Consider the following 21572-nt stretch of genomic DNA (forward strand, 5'->3'; position numbering starts at 1 on the left):
CATAAAGCTTTATATTTGTAATGTAGCTCTCCCCAAATGATTCAAGACCATTGTATGTGTGTCTCCTCTTGGCAAAACTGGGAAAATCTTGAAAGTAGGTTCTGTTTTGTTCAACTTTACAGCCTCTCGCACGTTGTCTACCATCGTGCCATTCCACAAGCCATGAGTAAAGTAAATTCAGCTGAAGTCAGAAGCTCTTTTTGCTCTCCATTAAAATCTTTTCTGATCACTTCTCTGAAACTAAAAGAGGAATTATTAGTTTATGTAGAAAGGATCAATTAAATTATTGTGTCATATGAGCTTTGAGCAAATGTACGTTTCTAAACTCTCTTCAGTAAGATTCTACAGCTGGTTATGAGGGTTGACGCTACCTGACTTCTAAGTGTATCATGCAGAGAAGTCTATAAATACAACTCTCTCCCCTCCTTGGTATTGTCCATATGCTCAAACAATAACTAATAGTTTTTCAAAATATCTTCACACTTATTACAAATTTCTCAGGTGGTAATTACTTTGTTAATCAGGTCTGCATCTTCACCTACAGTTTCTAATCTCATCATTTCATAGGAAACTCGCATTGTAAACTACTAGTTATTTCACTATATCTTTGTCTTTGAGGATTTATTTTCATTTCTTTTACACTTTCTATTAAAGTAGAATACTGAACTCCTGAGAATCTAGATCTAGGTTGAGAAAGAAGTTTCTATAGTAACCAAAAGATGCACGGTAGGTAGCATACTGAACTTGCCTTAGGAAAGGAGTACCCAAAGTGGGCATGAGGAGGAAAAGGATTTCACACTCTCTTCAGGAGAAGTATGAATGGAGGACCACTGTTGCCATGGAAGCGAAATCTCAGAAGGAATGACCAGATTCTTTTAGGAGCTGCCTCTGTTTTTTTGCCAAGGCTATCTGCTGACAGCCCCAGGCCCCAGGCAGCTGACTGCATTGCCTCTTATTACTTGAAAGACTAATAACATTTTGCTGTCTCCATTCCTTCTCCCTCTATCAGAATTGAATGTGGAGCAGGTGTGGGCAAGGAAGCAGAAAAATCCGTTGGAACGTTGTAAATTAGCCTGATCCCAGGATAAGCCTACGGGCATTATCCTGAGGAGCCCCATTTCTCCCCAAGGTTTTCCAAGTGGAACAAGGGCAGTCTGGCAAGATCCAGTCTGCAGTCCAAGAAGGAATGCCAGAAATTTCAGACTCAGATTTAAATCTTTGTTTGTAATAGTTTTCTTTCTTGTGATCCAATTTCCTCTTAATTAATCAAGCAGGATTGTGTCTCTGCATTATTGGACCTCAGTTAACATTATCAGATGCTGTTGAACTCTGAAAACATATCTGACAGATTTCTAGACAGAATATTAAATCACCTCCAAAATTATTTTAATCCTAGGAGATAAGTGACATACGTGATGAAAAACTGACATCAACGTATTTTTTTCAATATAAATTTGTCTCACCGTCAGAAGTAATTAACTTTGACACCTTTTTTTATGCTCTTAGCATTTTTCAATCAGTACAGTTAACTGCATGTCAAGATTGAAAGAAAGGATACAGTTTTAAAGTCTATAGAACTGTTGTCTGAAAAAAAATTCTATTTGTCCTACTTTAAGAAATTGTTCCATGCTGAGCCCTGAGCATTTGTGTCTGATTTAGTGCACTTCATAGATGGTTTTTTTCCTGTCCAAATGACCTATCATTTCAGTTCTTTTTTAAAAATTATATTTTAGTCTTTGTTATGAGAATTGAAAGAGTAGTTTTTCTGCATGAACCTGAAGGCCTGCTCAGGAAGCTTGTGTAATTAAAAACAAAGTGTCAGGTAGGGATTGCTTCTGATAGCATTCACCTATTTTGTCTTTAAATGGTCTTTTTTTAACAAAATATTTGAAAATATTTGTTGTAATAATAATCTATGAAATTCAATGTCTGCGTAGGTTTTAATTTAAAGATTTTTAAGAATAATTGGACCAAAATTTTGACCATCGTCTTGTATATTAATATGACTTGTCTACCCAATAATTCAAACCTGGGACTGGAAAACCTGGCTTTTTTCTCCCCCCTTATCTGCGCCTCGATTTTCTCACCTGGAAAATGAAGGCTGGATTAGGTCAATTCTAAGGTCTACATTGAATAGAGTCGAAGACAAAAGAAAAAGGGAACTTAGGATCTTTGATAACTAGAATGAAAAAAGCACAAGCTTTGAATCAGACAGATCTGGGTTTGAATCTCAGATATTATGAGCTATAGGAAGTTGGATTTCAAAGTACTCAGCTATAAAATGGACTAATTAAGAGCTATATTGAGGGCTGTTGATGTTTAAATGAGAACAAGCCTATAATGTTCCTAGCACAATTTGTGCTCTTATTTTATGCTCCTATAAATGGTAGGACCATATTTTAAGGTCAAGGAAAACATAAGGCTGAGCACATGACCAGATCTAGTAATTTCCACTCTGGCACTTGGAGAAGAAAAAGAGTGAGCATATTGCTGTCCTTTACCAGCAGAGATGTCCCTCTGCTGTGAGGAAACTGGAGCCATCCGGGTTTAAAATAGAACACTGTCAGGGGGAAGGCACCACATCTTGGCAAGAAATGCTTGACATAGTTTCCACCGTCACAAACTCTCTTCCCACCCCTTACCCTGCTTCTATTTAAGGTCCAGGCACTCCACTGGTCCACACTTGTTTTAGCCAGTGCCCAGGCTATCAGCAGAGAAAACAAAGGTAGCATGGCTCCGGGAGAAAAGGGAAGAGAGGAGGGGCCCGCCAAGAGTGCCCTCCGGAAGGTACGCACAGCCACCCTGGTTATCAACTTGGCCCGGGGTTGGCAGCAGTGGGCAAATGAGAACAGCACCAGGCAGGCCCAGGAGCCCACAGGCTGGCTGCCTGGAAAGACCGAGGACGAACCCCAAGCTCCCAGACCAGTGATACATGCCACTCCCCACCAGAAAGCTCAGAGTGCCCCAAAGTCTCCCTCCCAAAAGCCAGAGGGACATGGAGATGGACAAAGCTCAGAGGAACCCACTGAGGTCTCTCCTATCAAAAGGAAAGAGGTGACCAAAACAGTTGTCAGCAAGGCTTATGAGAGAGGAGGGGATCTGAGCCACCTCAGCCACAGATACAAGAATGATGGTAGTGTGCCTGAACATGGGCAGCCAGAGGATGACATTGACAGAATCCTCCACAGCCATGGCTCCCCAACACGGAGGAGAAAATGTGCCAACCTGGTATCTGAGCTGACCAAAGGCTGGAAAGAGATGGAACAGGATGAGCCCAAGTGGAGGAGCGACAGCATAGACACAGAGGACAGCGGCTACGGAGGGGAGACCGAGGAGAGGCCGGAGCAGGATGGAGAGCAGGTGGCTACTGTCAGGATCAAACGCCCCTTGCCCTCCCAGTAAGTGAAAGCAGACTTTGGCTTCTTGTACCGCTATTGAGCCCCAGGCAGCTCTGGGAACCCAGAGATCAGGGAAGTACTACTAAGGTTAGAGTGAGAATCTGAGATTGGGCAGGCAGTGAGGTCCTGTGCGGAAGGCATGATCTGGGGCTAAAAGGGCGGTGCCAAGGTCAGATGTGGACCCTGGGGTCAAGGGCCTGCACTAGTTTGTTTCTCCTTTGTGTCTTGAACTGAACACTCAAGTCATAGCTTCAACAAAGATGAAGCCACCAGAGGGAGTGTCTGCTTTGGGTAAATTTTTTAAATCAATTCTATAATGAGTAAGAAAGTGGCTTATTTCTCTGCAGAGAAAAGTGCTTGCTGGTAGACTGATTGGGAAAACTTTTTCCTGGTTCCAAATCAGTCTATAATATTATCAGGAGACACATGTACCCAAATAGCACCCACGGAACTCAGATCTCTATGAACCTGTAAACAGATGGGAGGCTGCTAACTTGACAGCAGGCTCTGAAGTCAGGCAGATCCAAGTTCAAATTCCAGCTCTGCCCTGATTAGAGTTAACAATACTGTATTATATATATATACTTGCAAGTTGCTAAGAGAATAGATCTTAAAAGTTCTCACCACACACACACAAAACTGGTTATTTTTCTAAGCCCATTTCCTCCTTTGTAAAATGATGACAACGTTCACCCTTTGGGACAGATTCTGTTGTATTGGGAGAAGTAAATGAGATGTAGTCCACCAAGCACTGAGCGTAGTACCTGCCAAAGATGCTCAATATAGGAAAGCCATTATTATTCATGTAGATTCTATTATTTAGCAATTTTTCAAACTTTCAGAAAAAGTTTCATCTGTTTGTAAACAATGACAGAAGCGCTATTAAATCTAGGTAATTAAGGTACCACAATGCTAAAACATTTAGATGTTAAATACACACACACACACACACAAAGACACACACGACTCAAACTAATACATTTATTCAGACAAGAAACACATGCTTTATTTCAAGACAGTAACGCCACCTCTACACAATAGAAAGTCAGGACGTCTCACTCCACACTCCACAACCGCAGGATATCAAAATATGGGAAGAGTCTCTGATGTGGTGAATGCTTATGACTCCCTCTGGGAATGGTTAGGTGTGTAGGTGTGCTTTTGAAGTTTTATGAAACAATCAAAATGTAAAGAACAAAATTGTTAGTTAATTTGACAAAGAGCTGCCTTGCAGTTTGTGACTTTAAAGGTGTTTTAAAAGAATTAGAACTGCTATATTATTGCAAGCTTTCAAAATAAAATGAAATGGCAAACTTAGAGAATGATAACAATCCCTCATGCGTTGTATGCTGTGGGTATTTTACATGCTTGGTCCTTCTGACTCTCACAATCCTATAAAATATGTATCATCCCATTTTAGAGTTGAGAGCACTGAAGCTGAGAGGGGAAGTTTACCCAGCAAGTTAGTGGCAGAGCTGAAACATGCCTGTCTCCACATGTGGTGTTTGGAAAGTAGACGTGGTGCTCACTCTCCTGAAGTGCCTCGAGGATGTGTTCAGACAGCTGGATTTGTGCTTAACTTATATCAATATAGGAATTCATAGTCAAAAATAACAATTCTACCAGAACATATGGAACCGTAGTGTAAATTCTGGGCTTGAGGATTTTGGGATGTGTGTGTGTGCTAGAAATAGACAAATAGAACACAACAGAATAAAGACTGCAGATGGCACAATGAGGATCTTCCCGTCAGCACATTTTGAATTGGCCAGAGGTAGGGAGATGACAGCCGGGACCACTCTCCAGTGCATGAACTCTTCTTTGGCACTTGTCTAAGCACTTTTCTTGTTTATTCATTTAATACTCACAACACTCTCATGGGGTGGGTATAATCATTATCCACATTTGATAGATGGGAACATGAGACAAAGAAGTATTAGGGAATTTGTGTAAGACTGTATGCCCCATGGGATTTGAACCCAGGCATTCTGGCTCTAGACCACCACTCTTGACCACTACTCTAAACTCTCTCACCTAGAAGTGCGGACTCACCTACAGGACCCTTCTCACAGTTCTTGAAATCAGGTGTATACCTGGACCCCTTCTTAGTGTAATGGGGAGGTATATAAGCTTTGGATGAAAGAAAATTAGACTTGAATCATGGTTACTTTGGCAAATCCTAAGTCTCCTTTTTCTCATCCAAACAATAGATATAATAATTCATAGAGTTATCTTGATATTAATTATGCAAAGCAATGGACCCAGAGAAGCTACTTAAATAGGTTGTACCCATTATAAGGCAGGGGCCCAGCCCTGGTGATCCCAACCTTTCAAGATGCTGGGAGCTTGGCTCTCAGGGTTAGCCAGGGGGAAGTGGGAATTAAATCTCTTCTTTCCTTCTTTGCTTCCTTTCCCTCAGTCTTGGAATACTTAGGGTACCAGAATGTTGTACGCAGCAACAGTGGCTTGATGTCAGCGGTAATCCTAGCTGTGTTCAGGAAGCTTCAGCAGAACCCTAATGGGACTTTTTGCCTGATGGGACTCTCAAATACTGCTTGAGAAATTAACGTGGCATTATCGAGTAAGCCTATATGAAAGAGGTTGTCACTTATTTTTTCATTCTAAACTCCATTCTTTCCCCATGTCTACCAATAAGGAGAAAATTATGTATTATGAATGTTTAAGTAGAAAAAAAGAGAGTTTTCTTGGTAATCGTTCCGCGGATAGTAGAAACAAACAAGTTGGGTTTGATAAAAAGTAGAGATATTCTTTACCAATAGTGGTTTGGCTAACTGGGATTTTGCTGTGAAAATGGTTTATATTTTATACTTTATTTTTAAAATATTTAGTCTTTCGATTGTATAGCTATATGACTTGTTCAGTCCAGCTCCTTTAGACAAAGGAAATTGAATCCTTGCCCCATACAGGAATGGTGAAATATTAAAGTGCCAATCGCTCATCCATCCTCTCCTCCAAGTTCTAGTCAGTAAACATAATAGTTGAGCATGAGGGTACCATTTTATAGATAAGGGAACTGACACACAGAGACATTAAGAAATGTATCCAAATCAGAGAGCTAGTAAGTGATGATGTTGGGAAGGCTGATGCCAGAGTCTGTGTCCTTAACCACTATGCCAGACTGATTCTCTCAGTAGAGAAGAGGCTCAAGGAATAAATGAAGACCAAAGTGTCAGCTTAATAATGGAATCCTAATAACTCCCAAAGTCTAGGGTTTTGGTACAACTATACTGAGGACTTTGCTAGAAACAGAGGCAAAAGTATGGCTTTCTACTACTTGCTTCCAATTCTGGAGCTTGGAACCCTTTCCATGGACTCTGAGGACAGGGACCAACCTGCAAAGAGAATCACAGGCTTGGCTCTCAAGCCTAGTTGATAACAGAACAGAGAGCAAAATTGTTGATCAGAGATGTTGACCCTGCCTTTTGAATGCGGTTACCCTGCTTCTGATAAATATGACCCTGTGGATGTCAAGTTCCCATTAGTCAAATTGGCTACACTTCCTGTGGTAAAGAGCAAGCTAACCAATGCACAGAGAAGTAAAGTCTCCCCAGCACTTCCCTGAGAAGTTGGAAAGGGTGGCAGAAGTTCTTTGCTTTACTGACAGAGAAATGTTACCAGGCAATGAGGAGAAATGCTCTCTCTACAAGAGTCTATGGAGTGGGGGAACAAGAGCAGATCTCCACTATCTTCATACAGATCCAAGACAGACCAGAAATGTTCACTTCTAGGCCTTATGACATTTTGAAACTGGTGATCCAGATGAAGGCCATTTATCAGAGGGAATGTTTCTGGTGCCAATGAACTCGGTGAGGTTTGAAATATACTTTTCAGAACTTTTCTTTCCTGTGGGTTTTAATCATATTTAATAATTTACCCATATAATTATTACTCCAAAATGATAAAATTATGATACATTGGTTCACATATCCTCATCATATTGCTCAAAAGCCCTGTTCACATAAGAAAGCAACACTCAAACTGATGTAATTTTTTTTTTTTTTGTGAGGAAGATCAGCCCCCAGCTAACATCCATGCTGATCCCCCTCTTTTTGCTGAGGAAGACTGGCCCTGGGCTAACATCCGTGCCCATGTTCCTCTACTTTATATGGGACGCTGCCACAGCATGGCCTGACAAGCGGTGCTTCCATGCGTGCCCAGGATCTGAACCCGGGCCGGCAGCAGCGGAGCGCACGCACTTAACTGCTATGCCATGAGGTCAGCCCTGATGTAATTTTTAAAGTTGACAGATAAGAAATAAATTTCAGAGTTTATTTCAGTGAGTGAACCTAGACTTTCCAAGATAGAATGCTTATAATGTCTAGTAGAATTAGTTACCTTGCACAAAACAGGACAGGGGAAATATTTGTTGATTGACTATAGAAAATTTGTTTATTAATAATGAAGAAACTAAGAAGGCAAGTCTGGATTAAATATGACTATCCTAAAATATGAGTGTGATGTCAGTATTTGAATATTGCTTTGCTTTCTATAAATTTATACTAGATTGTCTTTCTAAAGCTCAATCTAAACTGTGATTCACATTTTTACTTGAAAATTAAAAAAAAAATAGGATAAGCTGGTATATTGATGCTTATATTCATTGCCTAAGAAGATAGGGCATAAGACTTTCTAATCCTGATTTAAACCTGATACTTTCAGACTTTTTAAAAATTGAAAATACAAAAACAATACAGAACGTTTGTAAGATAGAGAAAGTTAAATACTCATTAAGGTATATTTCCTCCTAGTATTGTTTAAAAAAATAAACTTGTCTATTTTCTAATTCTTGCTGATAGAACCAATTCCTTTACTTTACTTTCCTTCCCTCCTATTTTTGGGAATTACAATTTGACAATATAACAAATGGACATTAAGTTTAGAAGGTGCTTCTTTTAGAAAATAAATGTTCCCCTTCTTCATAGATTTATTACCTCACCAACCCCAATCCTTATCCCAAATGACATGGAGTTTCAACCTTCAGGGAATCTAAGTTCCTAATTAAAATTGGAAGAAAAAAACTACATCAAAGAATCAGAGACCCATATAATGTACAGTTTAAACAAATTACCTCTGGATGCTAATTTGAATATTTCCCTATCTTTTGCTTTCTCTAAATTATAAAATCAATATAATACCAACAAGAAAGAGAATTTTGGAAAAAATCAACTGTCTTCTGGTACCAAGATAATAATTTTCTATTGTACACATGCTATTGATTTCTTCAGCCTGGTCCATATACATTTTAGATAGTTGGAATTGTACCATATTCTCAAATTTGTATTACTCTGATCATTTTCATAAATGTCTTTTAGTGGTTATTTGCTGTTTTTTTTTTTATTATTGAATCCAATAAGTTCCTAAAAGAGTCCAGCACACAGTAGGTGTTATAAATACTTTAATAAAGGATGGAAGGAATGTTAAAGTGCCCAGAAGCTCCTTAAAGGGAGGTTGTATTATGTTTAACACCATAGGACAGAAGTACAGTTGGTGTTCAGGAGGTAAAAAGTATGAGTTATAGAATCATGCTATTCTTTTCACTTTCTTCTGAGACGTTTCAAGTCTCTTCTCCAGCAGGATGTCCCAGCCTCAAATCTGGTATGAGCTTTGGTTCTGCCGGATGGCCTTGGACTTGCTGTTGAAGACTGTGCCTGCCATTGATCGCCATGGTTCCCAGGGGACAAGGTGTTTGCTCTCCTTTGATAATGACATCAAGCAGCCCATGCTCTGGGCAGCTGAACAGGCACAGTCTGTGGAGAGGCAGGTGGTGATGAGGACCAGCAGGGCTGAGAGAAATCCATTCCACTTCAGTGTGGTGTAATTTGTAGAACTTCTCCATACATATATGATTTTTTTAAATTGTTATAAATGTGAATACAGTTTTCATATGCTGCTTTTTTCCAATTAACTTTGTCATACACATTTGTCCACGTGGTTACAAAGAATAGTAGTGTAATATGTAGCAGTATATCCCTAGTTTGAATTCTTTTGTAATAGTGAAACTGAACGTAGCAAGTGTAGGACTTTTGGAAACACGAGGCTTGGGAATTAATGCAAGTTCGCCATCTAGTGGATGTCACTCCTCTTTTGAATGCTAATAAAAGTATGTATGCCTCCCTACCCACATCTGTTAGTTTGCTGCATTTGGATAACCAGATTTCAGGAAGAGAGTATGGATAGTGAAGAATACCCACATCTGACCGGTTCCTGGGTTTTGAATGATGAATTGTGAGAGTTGGGATAGGAAGGGCTTCTTAGTTCAGGCATGCCACTCACATAAGCAATTTCAGCACTGCTCTCTGTCTCCAATCCCAACGCTTCCAGACATGAGGCCACTTGGTGGTGGGCAGAAGAAAGCATGGGCCACTTGTGAGGACAAGCAGTACCAATCTGATTTTTAGATGGTCCAAGAGTTCGTGTTTGACGTGTGAAAGCAAGGAGGCTTAGGGATTGTAGCCACAAAATGACGGGGAAGTCTTTTAAAGGCAAATTTTGTCCATTTTATAATTAGGCCTGCACTTCATGACACTATTGGTCTACACTTTCCAATTTGTTTTGTTTTTAGGGTTTTTTTTAACAAGAAAATTCATTTCAGATTGCAAGGACAAACACACACATTTGAAACAAAACTCATCCATTTAGTAGACACTACCTGCATGGTGAGCGGCACCATTGCACAGTGGAAAGAGCACTGACACTAGCCTCAGATAGTTTGTGTTTGAATCCTGCCTCTGCTACTGGTTTGGGGCTGTGTTTCATAGTGGTTATACACAGGCTCTGGAACCAGCTTAACTTTGGTTCAAATCCCAGCTCTACCACTTAACTGTTTTGTGACTTGAAGCAAGTTACTTAACCCCTCTGACTTTGATTTCCTCATCTGTGAAGTGAGAATAGCAGTACCTCTCTCATAGAATGTTGTGGGAATGTTAATGAAAAGTGTTTAGAAGAATGCCAGTACATAGCGTTCAATAAATGTTACTATTGCTAGCTACTATTGTTATCTATTATTAATATCAGCTTGATATTTCAAATTGTGGTATATCACTGAAACTAGTATAAATACACTCATTAAAAATCCACATATGAAAATCTATACATGAATAAATATTACAGTGTATGTGTGCTGGCATAAGCCTTCTTTTTGGGAAATAACTGAAGTCCTATATAAAGAGGATTCTCTTAATACACTCATACGACTCTAGTTCTGAAATGTTATTAACATGCAACTTTAAGATACACATATTTGCATTATATTTGTGTAAGGAAGTTTTTTTCTTGAAACAGAGCTTAATATTATTTTATGGTGCTTAAAACATTACTGTTGTTTATGGAGAAAATAATCTAGAACACACACCAAACTAAGAACAATGGTGGGACTGTGTAGGATTTTTCTTCTTTCATTTCTAATTTTTTTGTGTTTGTATTTTATTTATAATGAAAAAAGTTATAGACACATTAAGATGCATATGTGCAGGAAGTACAAAGAGAAAGCAACACTTGGGTTTTAAAACATCGATATCCTTATTCTTCACCCTCTCTCTCCTTTAGGGCAAACAGGTTTACGGAGAAACTCAGCTGCAAGGCTCAGCGGATATACAGCCCAGTGAACAACCTGAAAGGGAGATGGCAACAGTGGGCTGATGAACACATCCAATCCCAGAAGCTCAATCCTTTCAGTGAAGAATTCGATTATCAGCTGGCCATGTCCACCCGCCTACACAAAGGAGATGAAGGCTACGGCCGTCCCAAGGAAGGAACCAAAACTGCCGAAAGGGCCAAGCGAGCTGAGGAGCACATCTACAGAGAAATCATGGACATGTGCTTCATTATCCGCACCATGGCTCCCCGCAGACGAGACGGCAAGATCCAGGTTACTTTTGGAGATCTCTTTGACAGATATGTTCGTATTTCAGATAAAGTAGTGGGCATTCTGATGCGTGCCAGGAAACATGGACTGGTCGACTTTGAAGGAGAGATGCTATGGCAAGGCCGAGATGACCATGTTGTGATTACTCTACTCAAGTGAACCTTCAACAACAAAAGCTAGACTCGACCCACTATTGTCTTAATGCGAAATGCTAATGTAGTAAAAATTAAAATGCAAACTTCTCTGTAATGTTAGTAAATATTAAACAATTTTTACATAAATGACTTTTTGGCATTCTATTTCTGAGGAAGTTTGAAGATTTTGAGAAAGCACACACAAAGCATTTCAGAAAGCACATAGAGTGCTATTAGTATACAGTAATAGTATAAATATTTGAAATTCCATTTACTCTTTTAGGCAAAAAAAATTTGGCTATTCATTGCAGAAATTACTACAAATCTTTAATTAAATAATTATTACATCTAAGAAGAATGCTGACTTTAGGTAAATGTCAGCAGAACAGAAAATATAATGATGTGTCATTTTTTAGGGAAAAAAAAGAATTCCATTAAGTTTGTCAAAACTAAACTTAAAATTTTCTAAGAAGCTTGACTTCGTACATTTATTTTTATCATAGCATCACTTAGAAAATAGACACATAAACAGAAAGTTAAGTTTTCAAATAAGACGTTGAAATTGCTGAAATTTCTCTGTGGGCTTGAAATTTAATAGATTTCCAATAGGAGTCAGCCGTCCTTCTGTGTGATTTGCGCAAATCACATCAAAACAGACATCGCTGGTGGTCTTAGAGCCAACAGAGAAGGCAGTTATGTTCACTCTCACTATGAAAATAAAACAGAGGCGAGAGACTCAGATTTACCTGCCTTTGTAGGACTTCTTGGAGAGGTTAATTTTTTCTCAGAATCTTAATGAGTCATGCTCCTTACATTTATGTCACTATACAATGAAGTAGAAATACAGAAAATTCTATGTTGAAAGAGAATGTTCAATGTAGAAGAATCTGACAGAATCAGTGGTAAATTAGAAACAGATTTGAGACATTTTCATATTCTTCATGCTTTAACAAACTATAAGATATCCGAAACTCAGCAATAATAAAACAGCAATATTAGTCCTGCTAAATTGAAAAAGGATATAGTTTAATATGATGACACAGAAAAATTTATTTGACACTAATCTGTTGTCATTTTTTCTTTTAATGTGCCTTATATAATTCTAAAAACAAACTGAATAAAATGTGAGATTACAATTCCTACCGAATTCAATGAAAGTTACTAAATGATATTTTATATTATAGCACTTTGGTGTTAAATACAGAAATTAATGTCAAACTATGACACCTCAAAATAATAGACACTCATAATTGTTAGGTGTTAGGTTTAATATAAAGTATAGATTAGTTTAGGAATTATCTTTGTTTTCATGTATGATTCTCTTTCAAACTGAAAGTTCCAATATCTTCTTAAAGAAGAAAGTTTGTACATTTTTGTTTCCATAATAGGTTTATTAAATTACAAATTAATGACCAATATTTCTAAGTAGAATTTCATATAAGATGTACATCTCTATCACAACAGTAAAACTTATGTCAAAATTTGAAGACATGGCACAAGAATAAAAGATATTTTCTTATATTTTCTGTTCCTGTTTTTCTACTACTATTTTTAGGTTATATTCCACAATACCACTTGCTTGTGTTTGAAATTCAACAAAATTATAGAGTGAAATTTGGGTTGCTTCTAGTATCAGTAGAATATTTAGACGAAGGCTTCAAAAGAGTTTCCTCATATTCGACTCTAGACAATAACAATTTATGCAGGCACTGATGTAGATTATAAAAAGTTCAATTTGTTTGAATTTGAGGATGGAGTTAAAAAGTCTTCTCAGAGAGTTTACATTAACTAACACTCTTCTGAATTAGGTGTGGCTGTGAAGTCAGAAAGCTAGTTTCCTTGGAGGAAAAGGCCTGCTATGTGACAGATTTTTATTGTAAAAACTCCATGACAGGAAAATCTATAGTTGAAAAACTTAAGGCTTTTGAACAAAAAAGTTAAGTAGAACCCAGGTGGCAAACAAGCTAATGAAAGTCCTCATAGATATTTTTAGTCACCAAAATACACTAGTCCCCACTTATTCAGTGTTTCGCTTTCTGTGGTTTCAGTTACCTGTGGTCAACTGCAGTCTGAAAATATTAAGTGGAAAATTCCAGAAATAAACAATTCATAAGTTTTTAACCGCACACCATTCTGAGTAGCATGATGAAATCTTGCACCATCCACTCTGTCCCACCCAGGATGTGAACCATTCCTTTGTCCAGCATGTTCACACTGAATATGCTACTTTCCCATTAGTCACTTAGTAGCCATATCGGTTATGTGATCAAAAGTCTCGGTATCGCAGTGCTTGTGTTCAAGCAACACTTATTTTACTTAATAATGGTCCCATAGTGCAAGAGTAGTGACGCTGGGAATTCAGATATGCCAAAGAGAAGCTGTAATATGCTTCCTTTAAGTGAAAAGATGAAAGTTCTTGAGTTAATAAGGAAAGAAAACAAATTGTATGCTGAGGTTGCTAAGATAACTTTTATTACAGTATATGGTTATAATTGTTCTATTTTCTTATTGATTGTTGTTAATCTCTTACTGTGCCTAATTTAAAACTTAAAGTTTATCATAGGAAAAAACATAGTATATATAGTGTTCGGTACTATCCGCAGTTTCGGGCATTCACTGGGTGTCTTGGGATGTATCCCCTGCAGATAAGGGGGGACTACGGTAATATATGAAATAATTATACATGAAATAAATATCCTATCAATAGCAGTTTACCATTGGTAATTATAAATTCCCAATAATGGGTAGTGTACAATTGGTTTCCAAATCTTTAGAATTTTCCTTTTCCAAACTTTCAACAAGATGTTTAGAGTTTTGAGCTGTTGAAATGTACTTTTTTTTTACCTCTTTCGTCTGCATCTCCAAATGTTTATAAACAACTTATAACCAACTTTTACAACCTGAAGTTTTATGACTTCCTGATTCCCAAGTTCACCTTCTTATCACTCTGCCCACTTTTACCAACAGGAAGGAGGTTTTGTGCTCGAGTTTTCTTTCTTCCCACACTGCATTAGAAAATGAGGCTGCACCTACATTCTTAGTTTGCCTTCTGCTTTCTCCTTTCTCTTCTCAAACTCAAGATTCTTCTTTTTTTTTAATACTACCAACAAGTTATCAGGTGCTGTTTCTCACGATATGGAAATAATTTTGTGTAAACTAGAATTTTGTGTCAATGGGAACTCATGCTGGGGGAAGAATTGCTATACTTTATTAAGTCATTCTGTTGAAGGATTATAAGAGGAGCAGGAGACCATCTGGCCCATGCTAAAGTGGCCTTTTAATGCAGACGTCTCCTTAGTATTCCTAGAATATTCATTTTCATTCCCAGTACCTAAGACATTTCTTTGTGCACATTAAGGACACAGTTAATGTTTGTTGAATTATTTAATTTATAAACACACTGTATGACCTCTTAGCCTAGAGGTTTTCAGAGTGCTGTGGTTTACTCACTATTATCCCAACAGGGATTATCTGATGACATTGTGCGTCCAGATCTTGGGGGCATGCCGATATCTAACAAAATTACATTTAGTTTTTTTTCCTCCCCAAAGCACCAGTGCATGGTTCTACATCCTAGTTATAAGCCCTTCTAGTTCTTCTATGTGAGCCACCACCACAGCATGGCGACTGACAGATGGGTGGTGTGGTTCTGTGACCAGGAAATGAACTTGGGCTGCTGAAGCAGTGAGAGTGCTTATCTTTAACCACTAGACCATCAGGGCTGGCTCTGCATTTACTTTTTGACCAAGAAATTTCAGTCCTAAAGTTTCCCTTGAAGATACAACCCCAAAAAATATGAAAATACATATGCATAATGTATCGTGTATTATTTTTTAATTGTAAAAACTGCAAAGAACCTAATACAAATAGAAAAATAGTTGAATAAAGTATGGTACATCCACACAATGGATGCAGCTCCAAAAAAAAAAAATCTTTAAGAATTGAAATGGAGTTGTTTTCAGTGTATACATATGTGTGTGTATATACACACACTGGACTTTATACACTCACTGGATTATTTATGTGTATATGCTGACAGATTTAATTTATATTTTGAAAATAGAGGATAACCAGAAATAACAAAATTGACTTCCTGTAGGGATGGGTGTAAATGGGTTGAAAGAGATAGAAGAGAGTTCTGTAGAGTTTTGACTTTTGGAACCTTTTAAATATCTTACATATATAAAAAGTAAAATTAAATAATTGAACACAGATAAAAAGCTAAAATTGAATACAAACGAAAGTAATGAATCTAATTCTATTTCAAATGATTAAAATAACCACATAGGAGGAAAAAACAAATGTATGTAACTTTTGAATACAATACTTTGATTAAATACCTTCAGCCCAAAGACAAAAAAGAACTGCAAAGGAATATTAAACTATACTTCATTTTGTTATTCATGAGGGTATGGGTGTAGCAATTCTGAAACTATAATGTGCGTATTGTCAGATTAAGCAAATAAGTAAAGATACTCATGCCCTCACTGTGGGAGAAGAGCAATACAAACATGGAATGAGGGAAGACAAGGAAGAATTCTGTCATGTTATACTGGAATTAGAGGTATCAGTGTGCATTCATGACGTGTGTATTTATTTCCTATCTCTGTCTCCTGAAAGGCCCTAGAAGCAATGCCACCCCCGTAGCAACAAGCACATCTAACATCCAGATTTCCAACTACCATTCTCCTTAAAAGGAAACATGTCTACTTGGAGAAATGGCTGATTCTAGGACTGGGTTACAGAAAGTACAGGCATACCTTGTTTTATTGTGCTTCACTTTATTGCGCTTTGCAGATATTGCATTTTTTACAAATTGAAGGTTTGTGGCAACTCTTTGTGGAGCATATCTATCGGTGCCACTTTTTCAACAGCATTTGTTGACTGTGTCTCCGTGTCACATTTTGGTAATTCTCAAAATATTTCAGACTTTTTCATTATGATTATATTTGTTATGATCTGTGATCAGTGATCTTTGATGTTACTATCATGATTGTTTTGGGGCACCATGCACCGCACCCATATAAGACAGCGCACTTAATCGATAAATGTTGTGTGTTCTGACTGCTCCACTGATCACCATTCCCTTCTCTTTCCTTCTCCTTGGGCCTCCCTACTCCCTGAGACACAACAATATTGAAATTAGGCCAATTAATAACTCTACAATGGTTCAAGTGAAAGGAATGGTTTCACATTGCTCACTTTAAATCAAAAGCTAGAAATGATTAAGCTTAGTGAGGAAGGCATGTCCAAAGCTGACACAGACGGAAAGCTGGGCCTCTTTTGTCAGTTAACCAAGTTGTGACTGCAAAGGAAAAGTTTTGAAAGAAATTAAAAGTGCTACTCCAGTGAACACACAAATGATAAAAAAGTGAAATAGACTTACTGCTGATATGGAGAAAGTTTTAGTGGTCTGGATAGAAGATCAAACCAGCCACAATATTCCCTTAAGCCAAAGCCTAATCCAGAGCAAGGCCCTAACTCTCTTCTGTTCTATGAAGCCTGAGAGAGGTGAGGAAGCTGCAGAAGAAAAGTCTGAGGCTACCAGAGGCTGGTTCATGAGGTTTAAGAAAGCAGCCATTCCATAACAGTGCAAGGTGAAGCAGCAAGTGCTGATGTAGAAGCTGCAGCAAGGTATCCAGACATCTAGCTAAGACAATTAATGAGGTGGCTACACTAAACAATAGATTTTTATTGTAGATGAAAGAGCTTTCTATTGGAAGATGCCATCTAAGACTTTAACAGCTAGAGAGAAGTCAATGCCTGGCTTCAAAGCTCCGAAGCTTCAAAGCACAGGCTGACTCTCTCATTACGGGCTAATGCAGCTGGTGACTTTAAGTTGAAGCCAACGCTCATCCACCATTTCAAAAATCCTAGTAGTAATTATGCTAAATCTACTCTGCCTGTGCTCTATAAATGGAACAACAAAGCCTGGGTGACAGCACATCTATTTACAACATGGTTTACTAAATATTTTAAGCCTGCTGTTGAGAACTACTGCTCAGAAAAAAAGATTCCTTTCAAAATGTTACTTCTCATTGACAATGCACCTGGTCACCCAAGAGCTCTGATGGAGATGTACAAGATCAATGTTGTTTTCATGCCTGCTAACACAAATCCATTCTGCAGTCCATGGATCAAAGAGTAATTTTGACTTTCAAGTTTTATTATTTAAGAAATACATGTCATAAGGCTATAGCTGCCACAGTAATTCCTCTGCTGGATCTGGGCAAAGTAAACTGAAAATCTTCTGGCAAGTATTTACCATTCTAAATGCCATCAAGAACATTCATGATTCATGGGAAGAGGTCCAAATATCAACATTAATGGGAGTCTGGGAGAAGTTGATTCCAACCCTCATGGATGACTTTGCGGGGTTCAAGACTTCAGTGGAGGAAGTAACTGCAGACGTGATGGAAATAGCAAGAGAACTAGAACCAGAAGTGGAGCCTGAAGATGTGATTGAATTGCTGCAATCTCATGATAAAACCTGAATGGATGAGGAGTTGCTTTTTAGGCATGAGCAAAGAAAGTGCGTTTTTGAGATGTAACCTACTCCTAGTAAAGATGCTGTGAAGATTGTTGAAATGACAACAAAAGATTTAGAATACTATATAAACAGTTGATAAAGCAGTGACAGGGTTTGAGAGGACTGACTCCAATTTTGAAAGAAATCCTACTGTGGGTAAAATGTTATCAAACAGCATCTCATGCTACAGAGAAATCGTTCATGAAAGGAAGAGTCAATCAATGCAGCAAACTTCATTGTTGTCTTATTTTAAGAAGCCAACCCAACCTTCGGTAACCACTACCCTGATCAGTCAGCGGCCATCAACATCGAGGCAAGCTCCTCCACCAGCAAAAAGATTACAACTCACTGAAGGCTCAGATGATGGTTAGCATGTTTTAGCAATGAAGTATTTTTTAATTAAGGTATGTACATCGTTTTTTTTAGACATAATGCTATTACACACAATACACTACACTATAGTGTGAACATAACTTTTATATGCATTGGAAAACCAAAATATTTGTGTGACTTGCTTTATTGTGATATTCACTTTATTTTGGTGGTCTGGAACCAAACTTGCAATATCTCCGAAGTATGCCTGTACAGATATGTCTGAAACATCTTGTTGCACAGAAGCAAGTGCTCAAGGAAATGGAGAAATGCACAGAAGTTAGCTTGACAGGGTTCCCGCTGTTTAAATCTAGACATAGAAATGGATTATATAACACTTTCAATTAAAAAAAGAAACCATCAGTCCATATTGATAATACATATTCTTAAATGACAGAGCAAGGAAATTTCTTTCTTATGGTAAATACCAACTAATACATGTGCTGGGAATGAAAGAGTTAGAAAAATCATCATATTGAAACCATTTTAGTAATTCAGCCAAGAATCCTCAATGAATACCAAAAACACTGTGAAAATTTGGTGAATAGAATATCTGTAGTACCAAAGTATCTCCCTACACATTCTTTATTAATTGCAAAGAGAAAAATGATAGCAGTGGAGAAACATGGTAGGCACTATCTTAATCAACTAACCAAAGCTAATAGCACCAATAAGGGGATAAACATACATTATGTGCATCCTAATATGATGCAGAGGACACAACATCACTTTTGTTGTTTTCCTGCCAAAAACGCATAACCTAAATTTAAATATAGGAAAAATTCAGACAATTCCACAGTGAAGGACATTCTACAAGCCTAAACTCTTCAAACTGTCATAAAACACAAAGAATGACTAATAAACTCTTCCAGGTTAAAGGAGATCAAAAAGATAGAACAACTAAATGCAAAGCAGGATCCTGGACTTGATCATGGATCAGGAAAAATAATGCTTTCAAAAGGATATTATCTCTCCATTGTATGTTCTTGGCTCCTTTGTTGAAGATTAGCTGTCAGAGACTTGTGGTTTTATTTCTAGGCTTTCAACTCTGTTCCGTTGATCCGTATGTCTGTGTTTCTGCCAGTACCATGCTGTTTTGATTATCATAGCTTTGTAGTATGTTTTGAAGTCAGGATTGTGATACCTCCAAGTTTTGTTCTTTTTTCTCCGGATTGCTTTGGCTATTCAGGGTCTTTTTTTGTTCCATATAAGTTTTAGGATTCTTTGTTCTATTTCCGTGAAGAACGTCATTGGGATTCTGATTGGGATTGCAATGAATCTGTAGATTGCTTTAGGCAATATAGACATTTTAACTATGTTTATTCTTCCAATCCATGAGCGTGGAATATCTTTCCATTTCTTTATGTCATCTTCAATTTCTTTCAATGTCTTATAGTTTTCAGTGTACAGGTCTTTTACCTCCTCGGTTAAATTTATTCCTAGATATTTTATTCTTTTTGTTGTGATTATAAATGGGATTGTTTGCTTCTCTTTCTGGTAGTTTGTTATTAGTGTATAGAAATGCAAATGTTTGTGTGTTGATGTTTCACTCTGCAACTTTGCTGTAGTTGTTGATTATTTCTAAGAGTTTTCTGGTGGATTCTTTAGGGTTTTCTATATATAGAATCATGTCATCCACAAACAGAGTTTTACTTCTTCCTTTCCAATTTGGATCCCTTTTATTTTTTTTTCTTGCCTAATTGCTCTGGCCAAAACTTCCAGTACTATGTTGAAAGGAAAGTCTCTTCAGTAAATGATGCTGGGAAAACTGGACAGCCACATGCAAAAGAATGAAAGTAGACCATTATCTTACACCATACACAAAAATTAACTCAAAATGGATTAAAGACTGGAAGGTGAGACCTGAAACCATAAAACTCCTAAAAGAAAATATAAGCAGTACACTCTTAGCAGTATCTTTTCAAATACCATGTCTACTCAGGTAAAGGAAACAAAAGACAAAATAAACAAATGGGACTAAATCAGACTAAAAAGCTTCTGCAAGGCAAAGGAAACCATGAACAAAATGAAAAGACAATCAATCAACTGGGAGAAAATATTTGCAAATCATATGTCTGACAAGGGGTTAATTTCCAAAATCCATAAAGTACTCATACAACTCAACAACAAAAAAACAAACAACCTGATCAAAAAATGAGCAGAGGATATGAACAGACATTTCCCCAAAGAAGACTTACAGATGGCCAACAGATAGATGCAAAGATGTTCAACATCACTAATTATTAGGGAAATGCAAATCAAAACTACAGTGAGATATCACCTTACATCTGTCAGAATGGCTATAATTAACAAGACAAGAAATAACAAATGTTGGAGAGGATGTGGAGAAAAGGGAACCCTCATACACTGCTGGTGGGAATGCAAACTGGTGCAGCCACTATGGAAAACAGTATGGAAATTTTTCAAAAAATTAAAAATAGAAATACCATATGATCCAGCTATCCTACTCCTGGGTACTTTTCCAAAGAACATGAAATCAACAATTCAAAGAGATTTATGCACCCCTATGTTCATCGCAGCATTATTCACAATAGCCAAAATGTGGAAGCAACCCAAGTGTCCATCAACAATGAATGGATAAACATATGGCAAATATATATACAATGGAATATTACTCAGCCATAAAAATGACAAAATGGTGCCATTTGTGACAACATGGATGGACCTTGAGGGTATTATGCTAAGTGAAATAAGCCAGAAAGAGAAAGACAAACCCATATGATTTCACTCATAAGTGGAAGATAAACAAACATGGATCAGGAGAACAGATTAGTGGTTACCAGAGGTGAAGGGGGTCAGGGGAAGGCAAAAGGGGTAAAGGGGCACATATGTATGGTGATGGATAAAAACTAGACTATTGCTGGTGAACACGATGCAGTCTATATAGATATTGATGTATAATAACGTACACCTAAACTTTACACAATGTTATAAGCCAACATGACCTCAATAATTTTTTTAAAAGAAGGGTATTATTAGGACCACTGGTGAGATTTGAAAATGCATTGCATATTAAACCATATCGTATTATGTTAAATTTCCTGAATTTGATTATTGTACTTTGGTCATATAAAAAGATATCCTTGTTGTTAAGAGATGCATGCAAATTTGTAAAATGTAATAGAATTAGACTCAGTAAAATTATACGTGAGGGGGTGAGTGTGTGGAGGGAGGAGGGAGATGGCGGGAAGCAGAATGAAAGCAAATAGTTCTGTAAACATTCTAGTACATAT

At 37.5% G+C, this 21572-nt stretch overlaps 1 protein-coding gene across 1 annotated transcript; it reads left to right on the top strand.

Moving 5' to 3' along the window:
* Positions 1-2730: 2730 nt before the first annotated feature.
* On the top strand, positions 2731-11442 carry ABRA (actin binding Rho activating protein). The gene is made up of 2 exons (XM_004431257.3): positions 2731-3398; positions 10965-11442. The coding sequence occupies exons 1-2, from the start codon at positions 2731-2733 to the stop codon at positions 11440-11442; spliced, it is 1146 nt and encodes a 381-aa protein (XP_004431314.3).
* Positions 11443-21572: the final 10130 nt, after the last annotated feature.

Source organism: Ceratotherium simum, chromosome 23 (genome assembly GCF_057802395.1).
Source record: "Ceratotherium simum simum isolate JZ-2026a chromosome 23, ASM5780239v1, whole genome shotgun sequence".
In the NCBI taxonomy this organism is placed as follows: domain Eukaryota; kingdom Metazoa; phylum Chordata; class Mammalia; order Perissodactyla; family Rhinocerotidae; genus Ceratotherium; species Ceratotherium simum.

Coding starts and splice junctions, on each gene's coding strand:
- ABRA (XM_004431257.3), top strand. CDS start 2,731: ATGGCTCCGGGAGAAAAGGGAAGAGAGGAGGGGCCCGCCAAGAGTGCC. Junction 3,399..10,964: donor AAACGCCCCTTGCCCTCCCA/GTAAGTGAAAGC, acceptor TCTCTCCTTTAG/GGCAAACAGGTTTACGGAGA.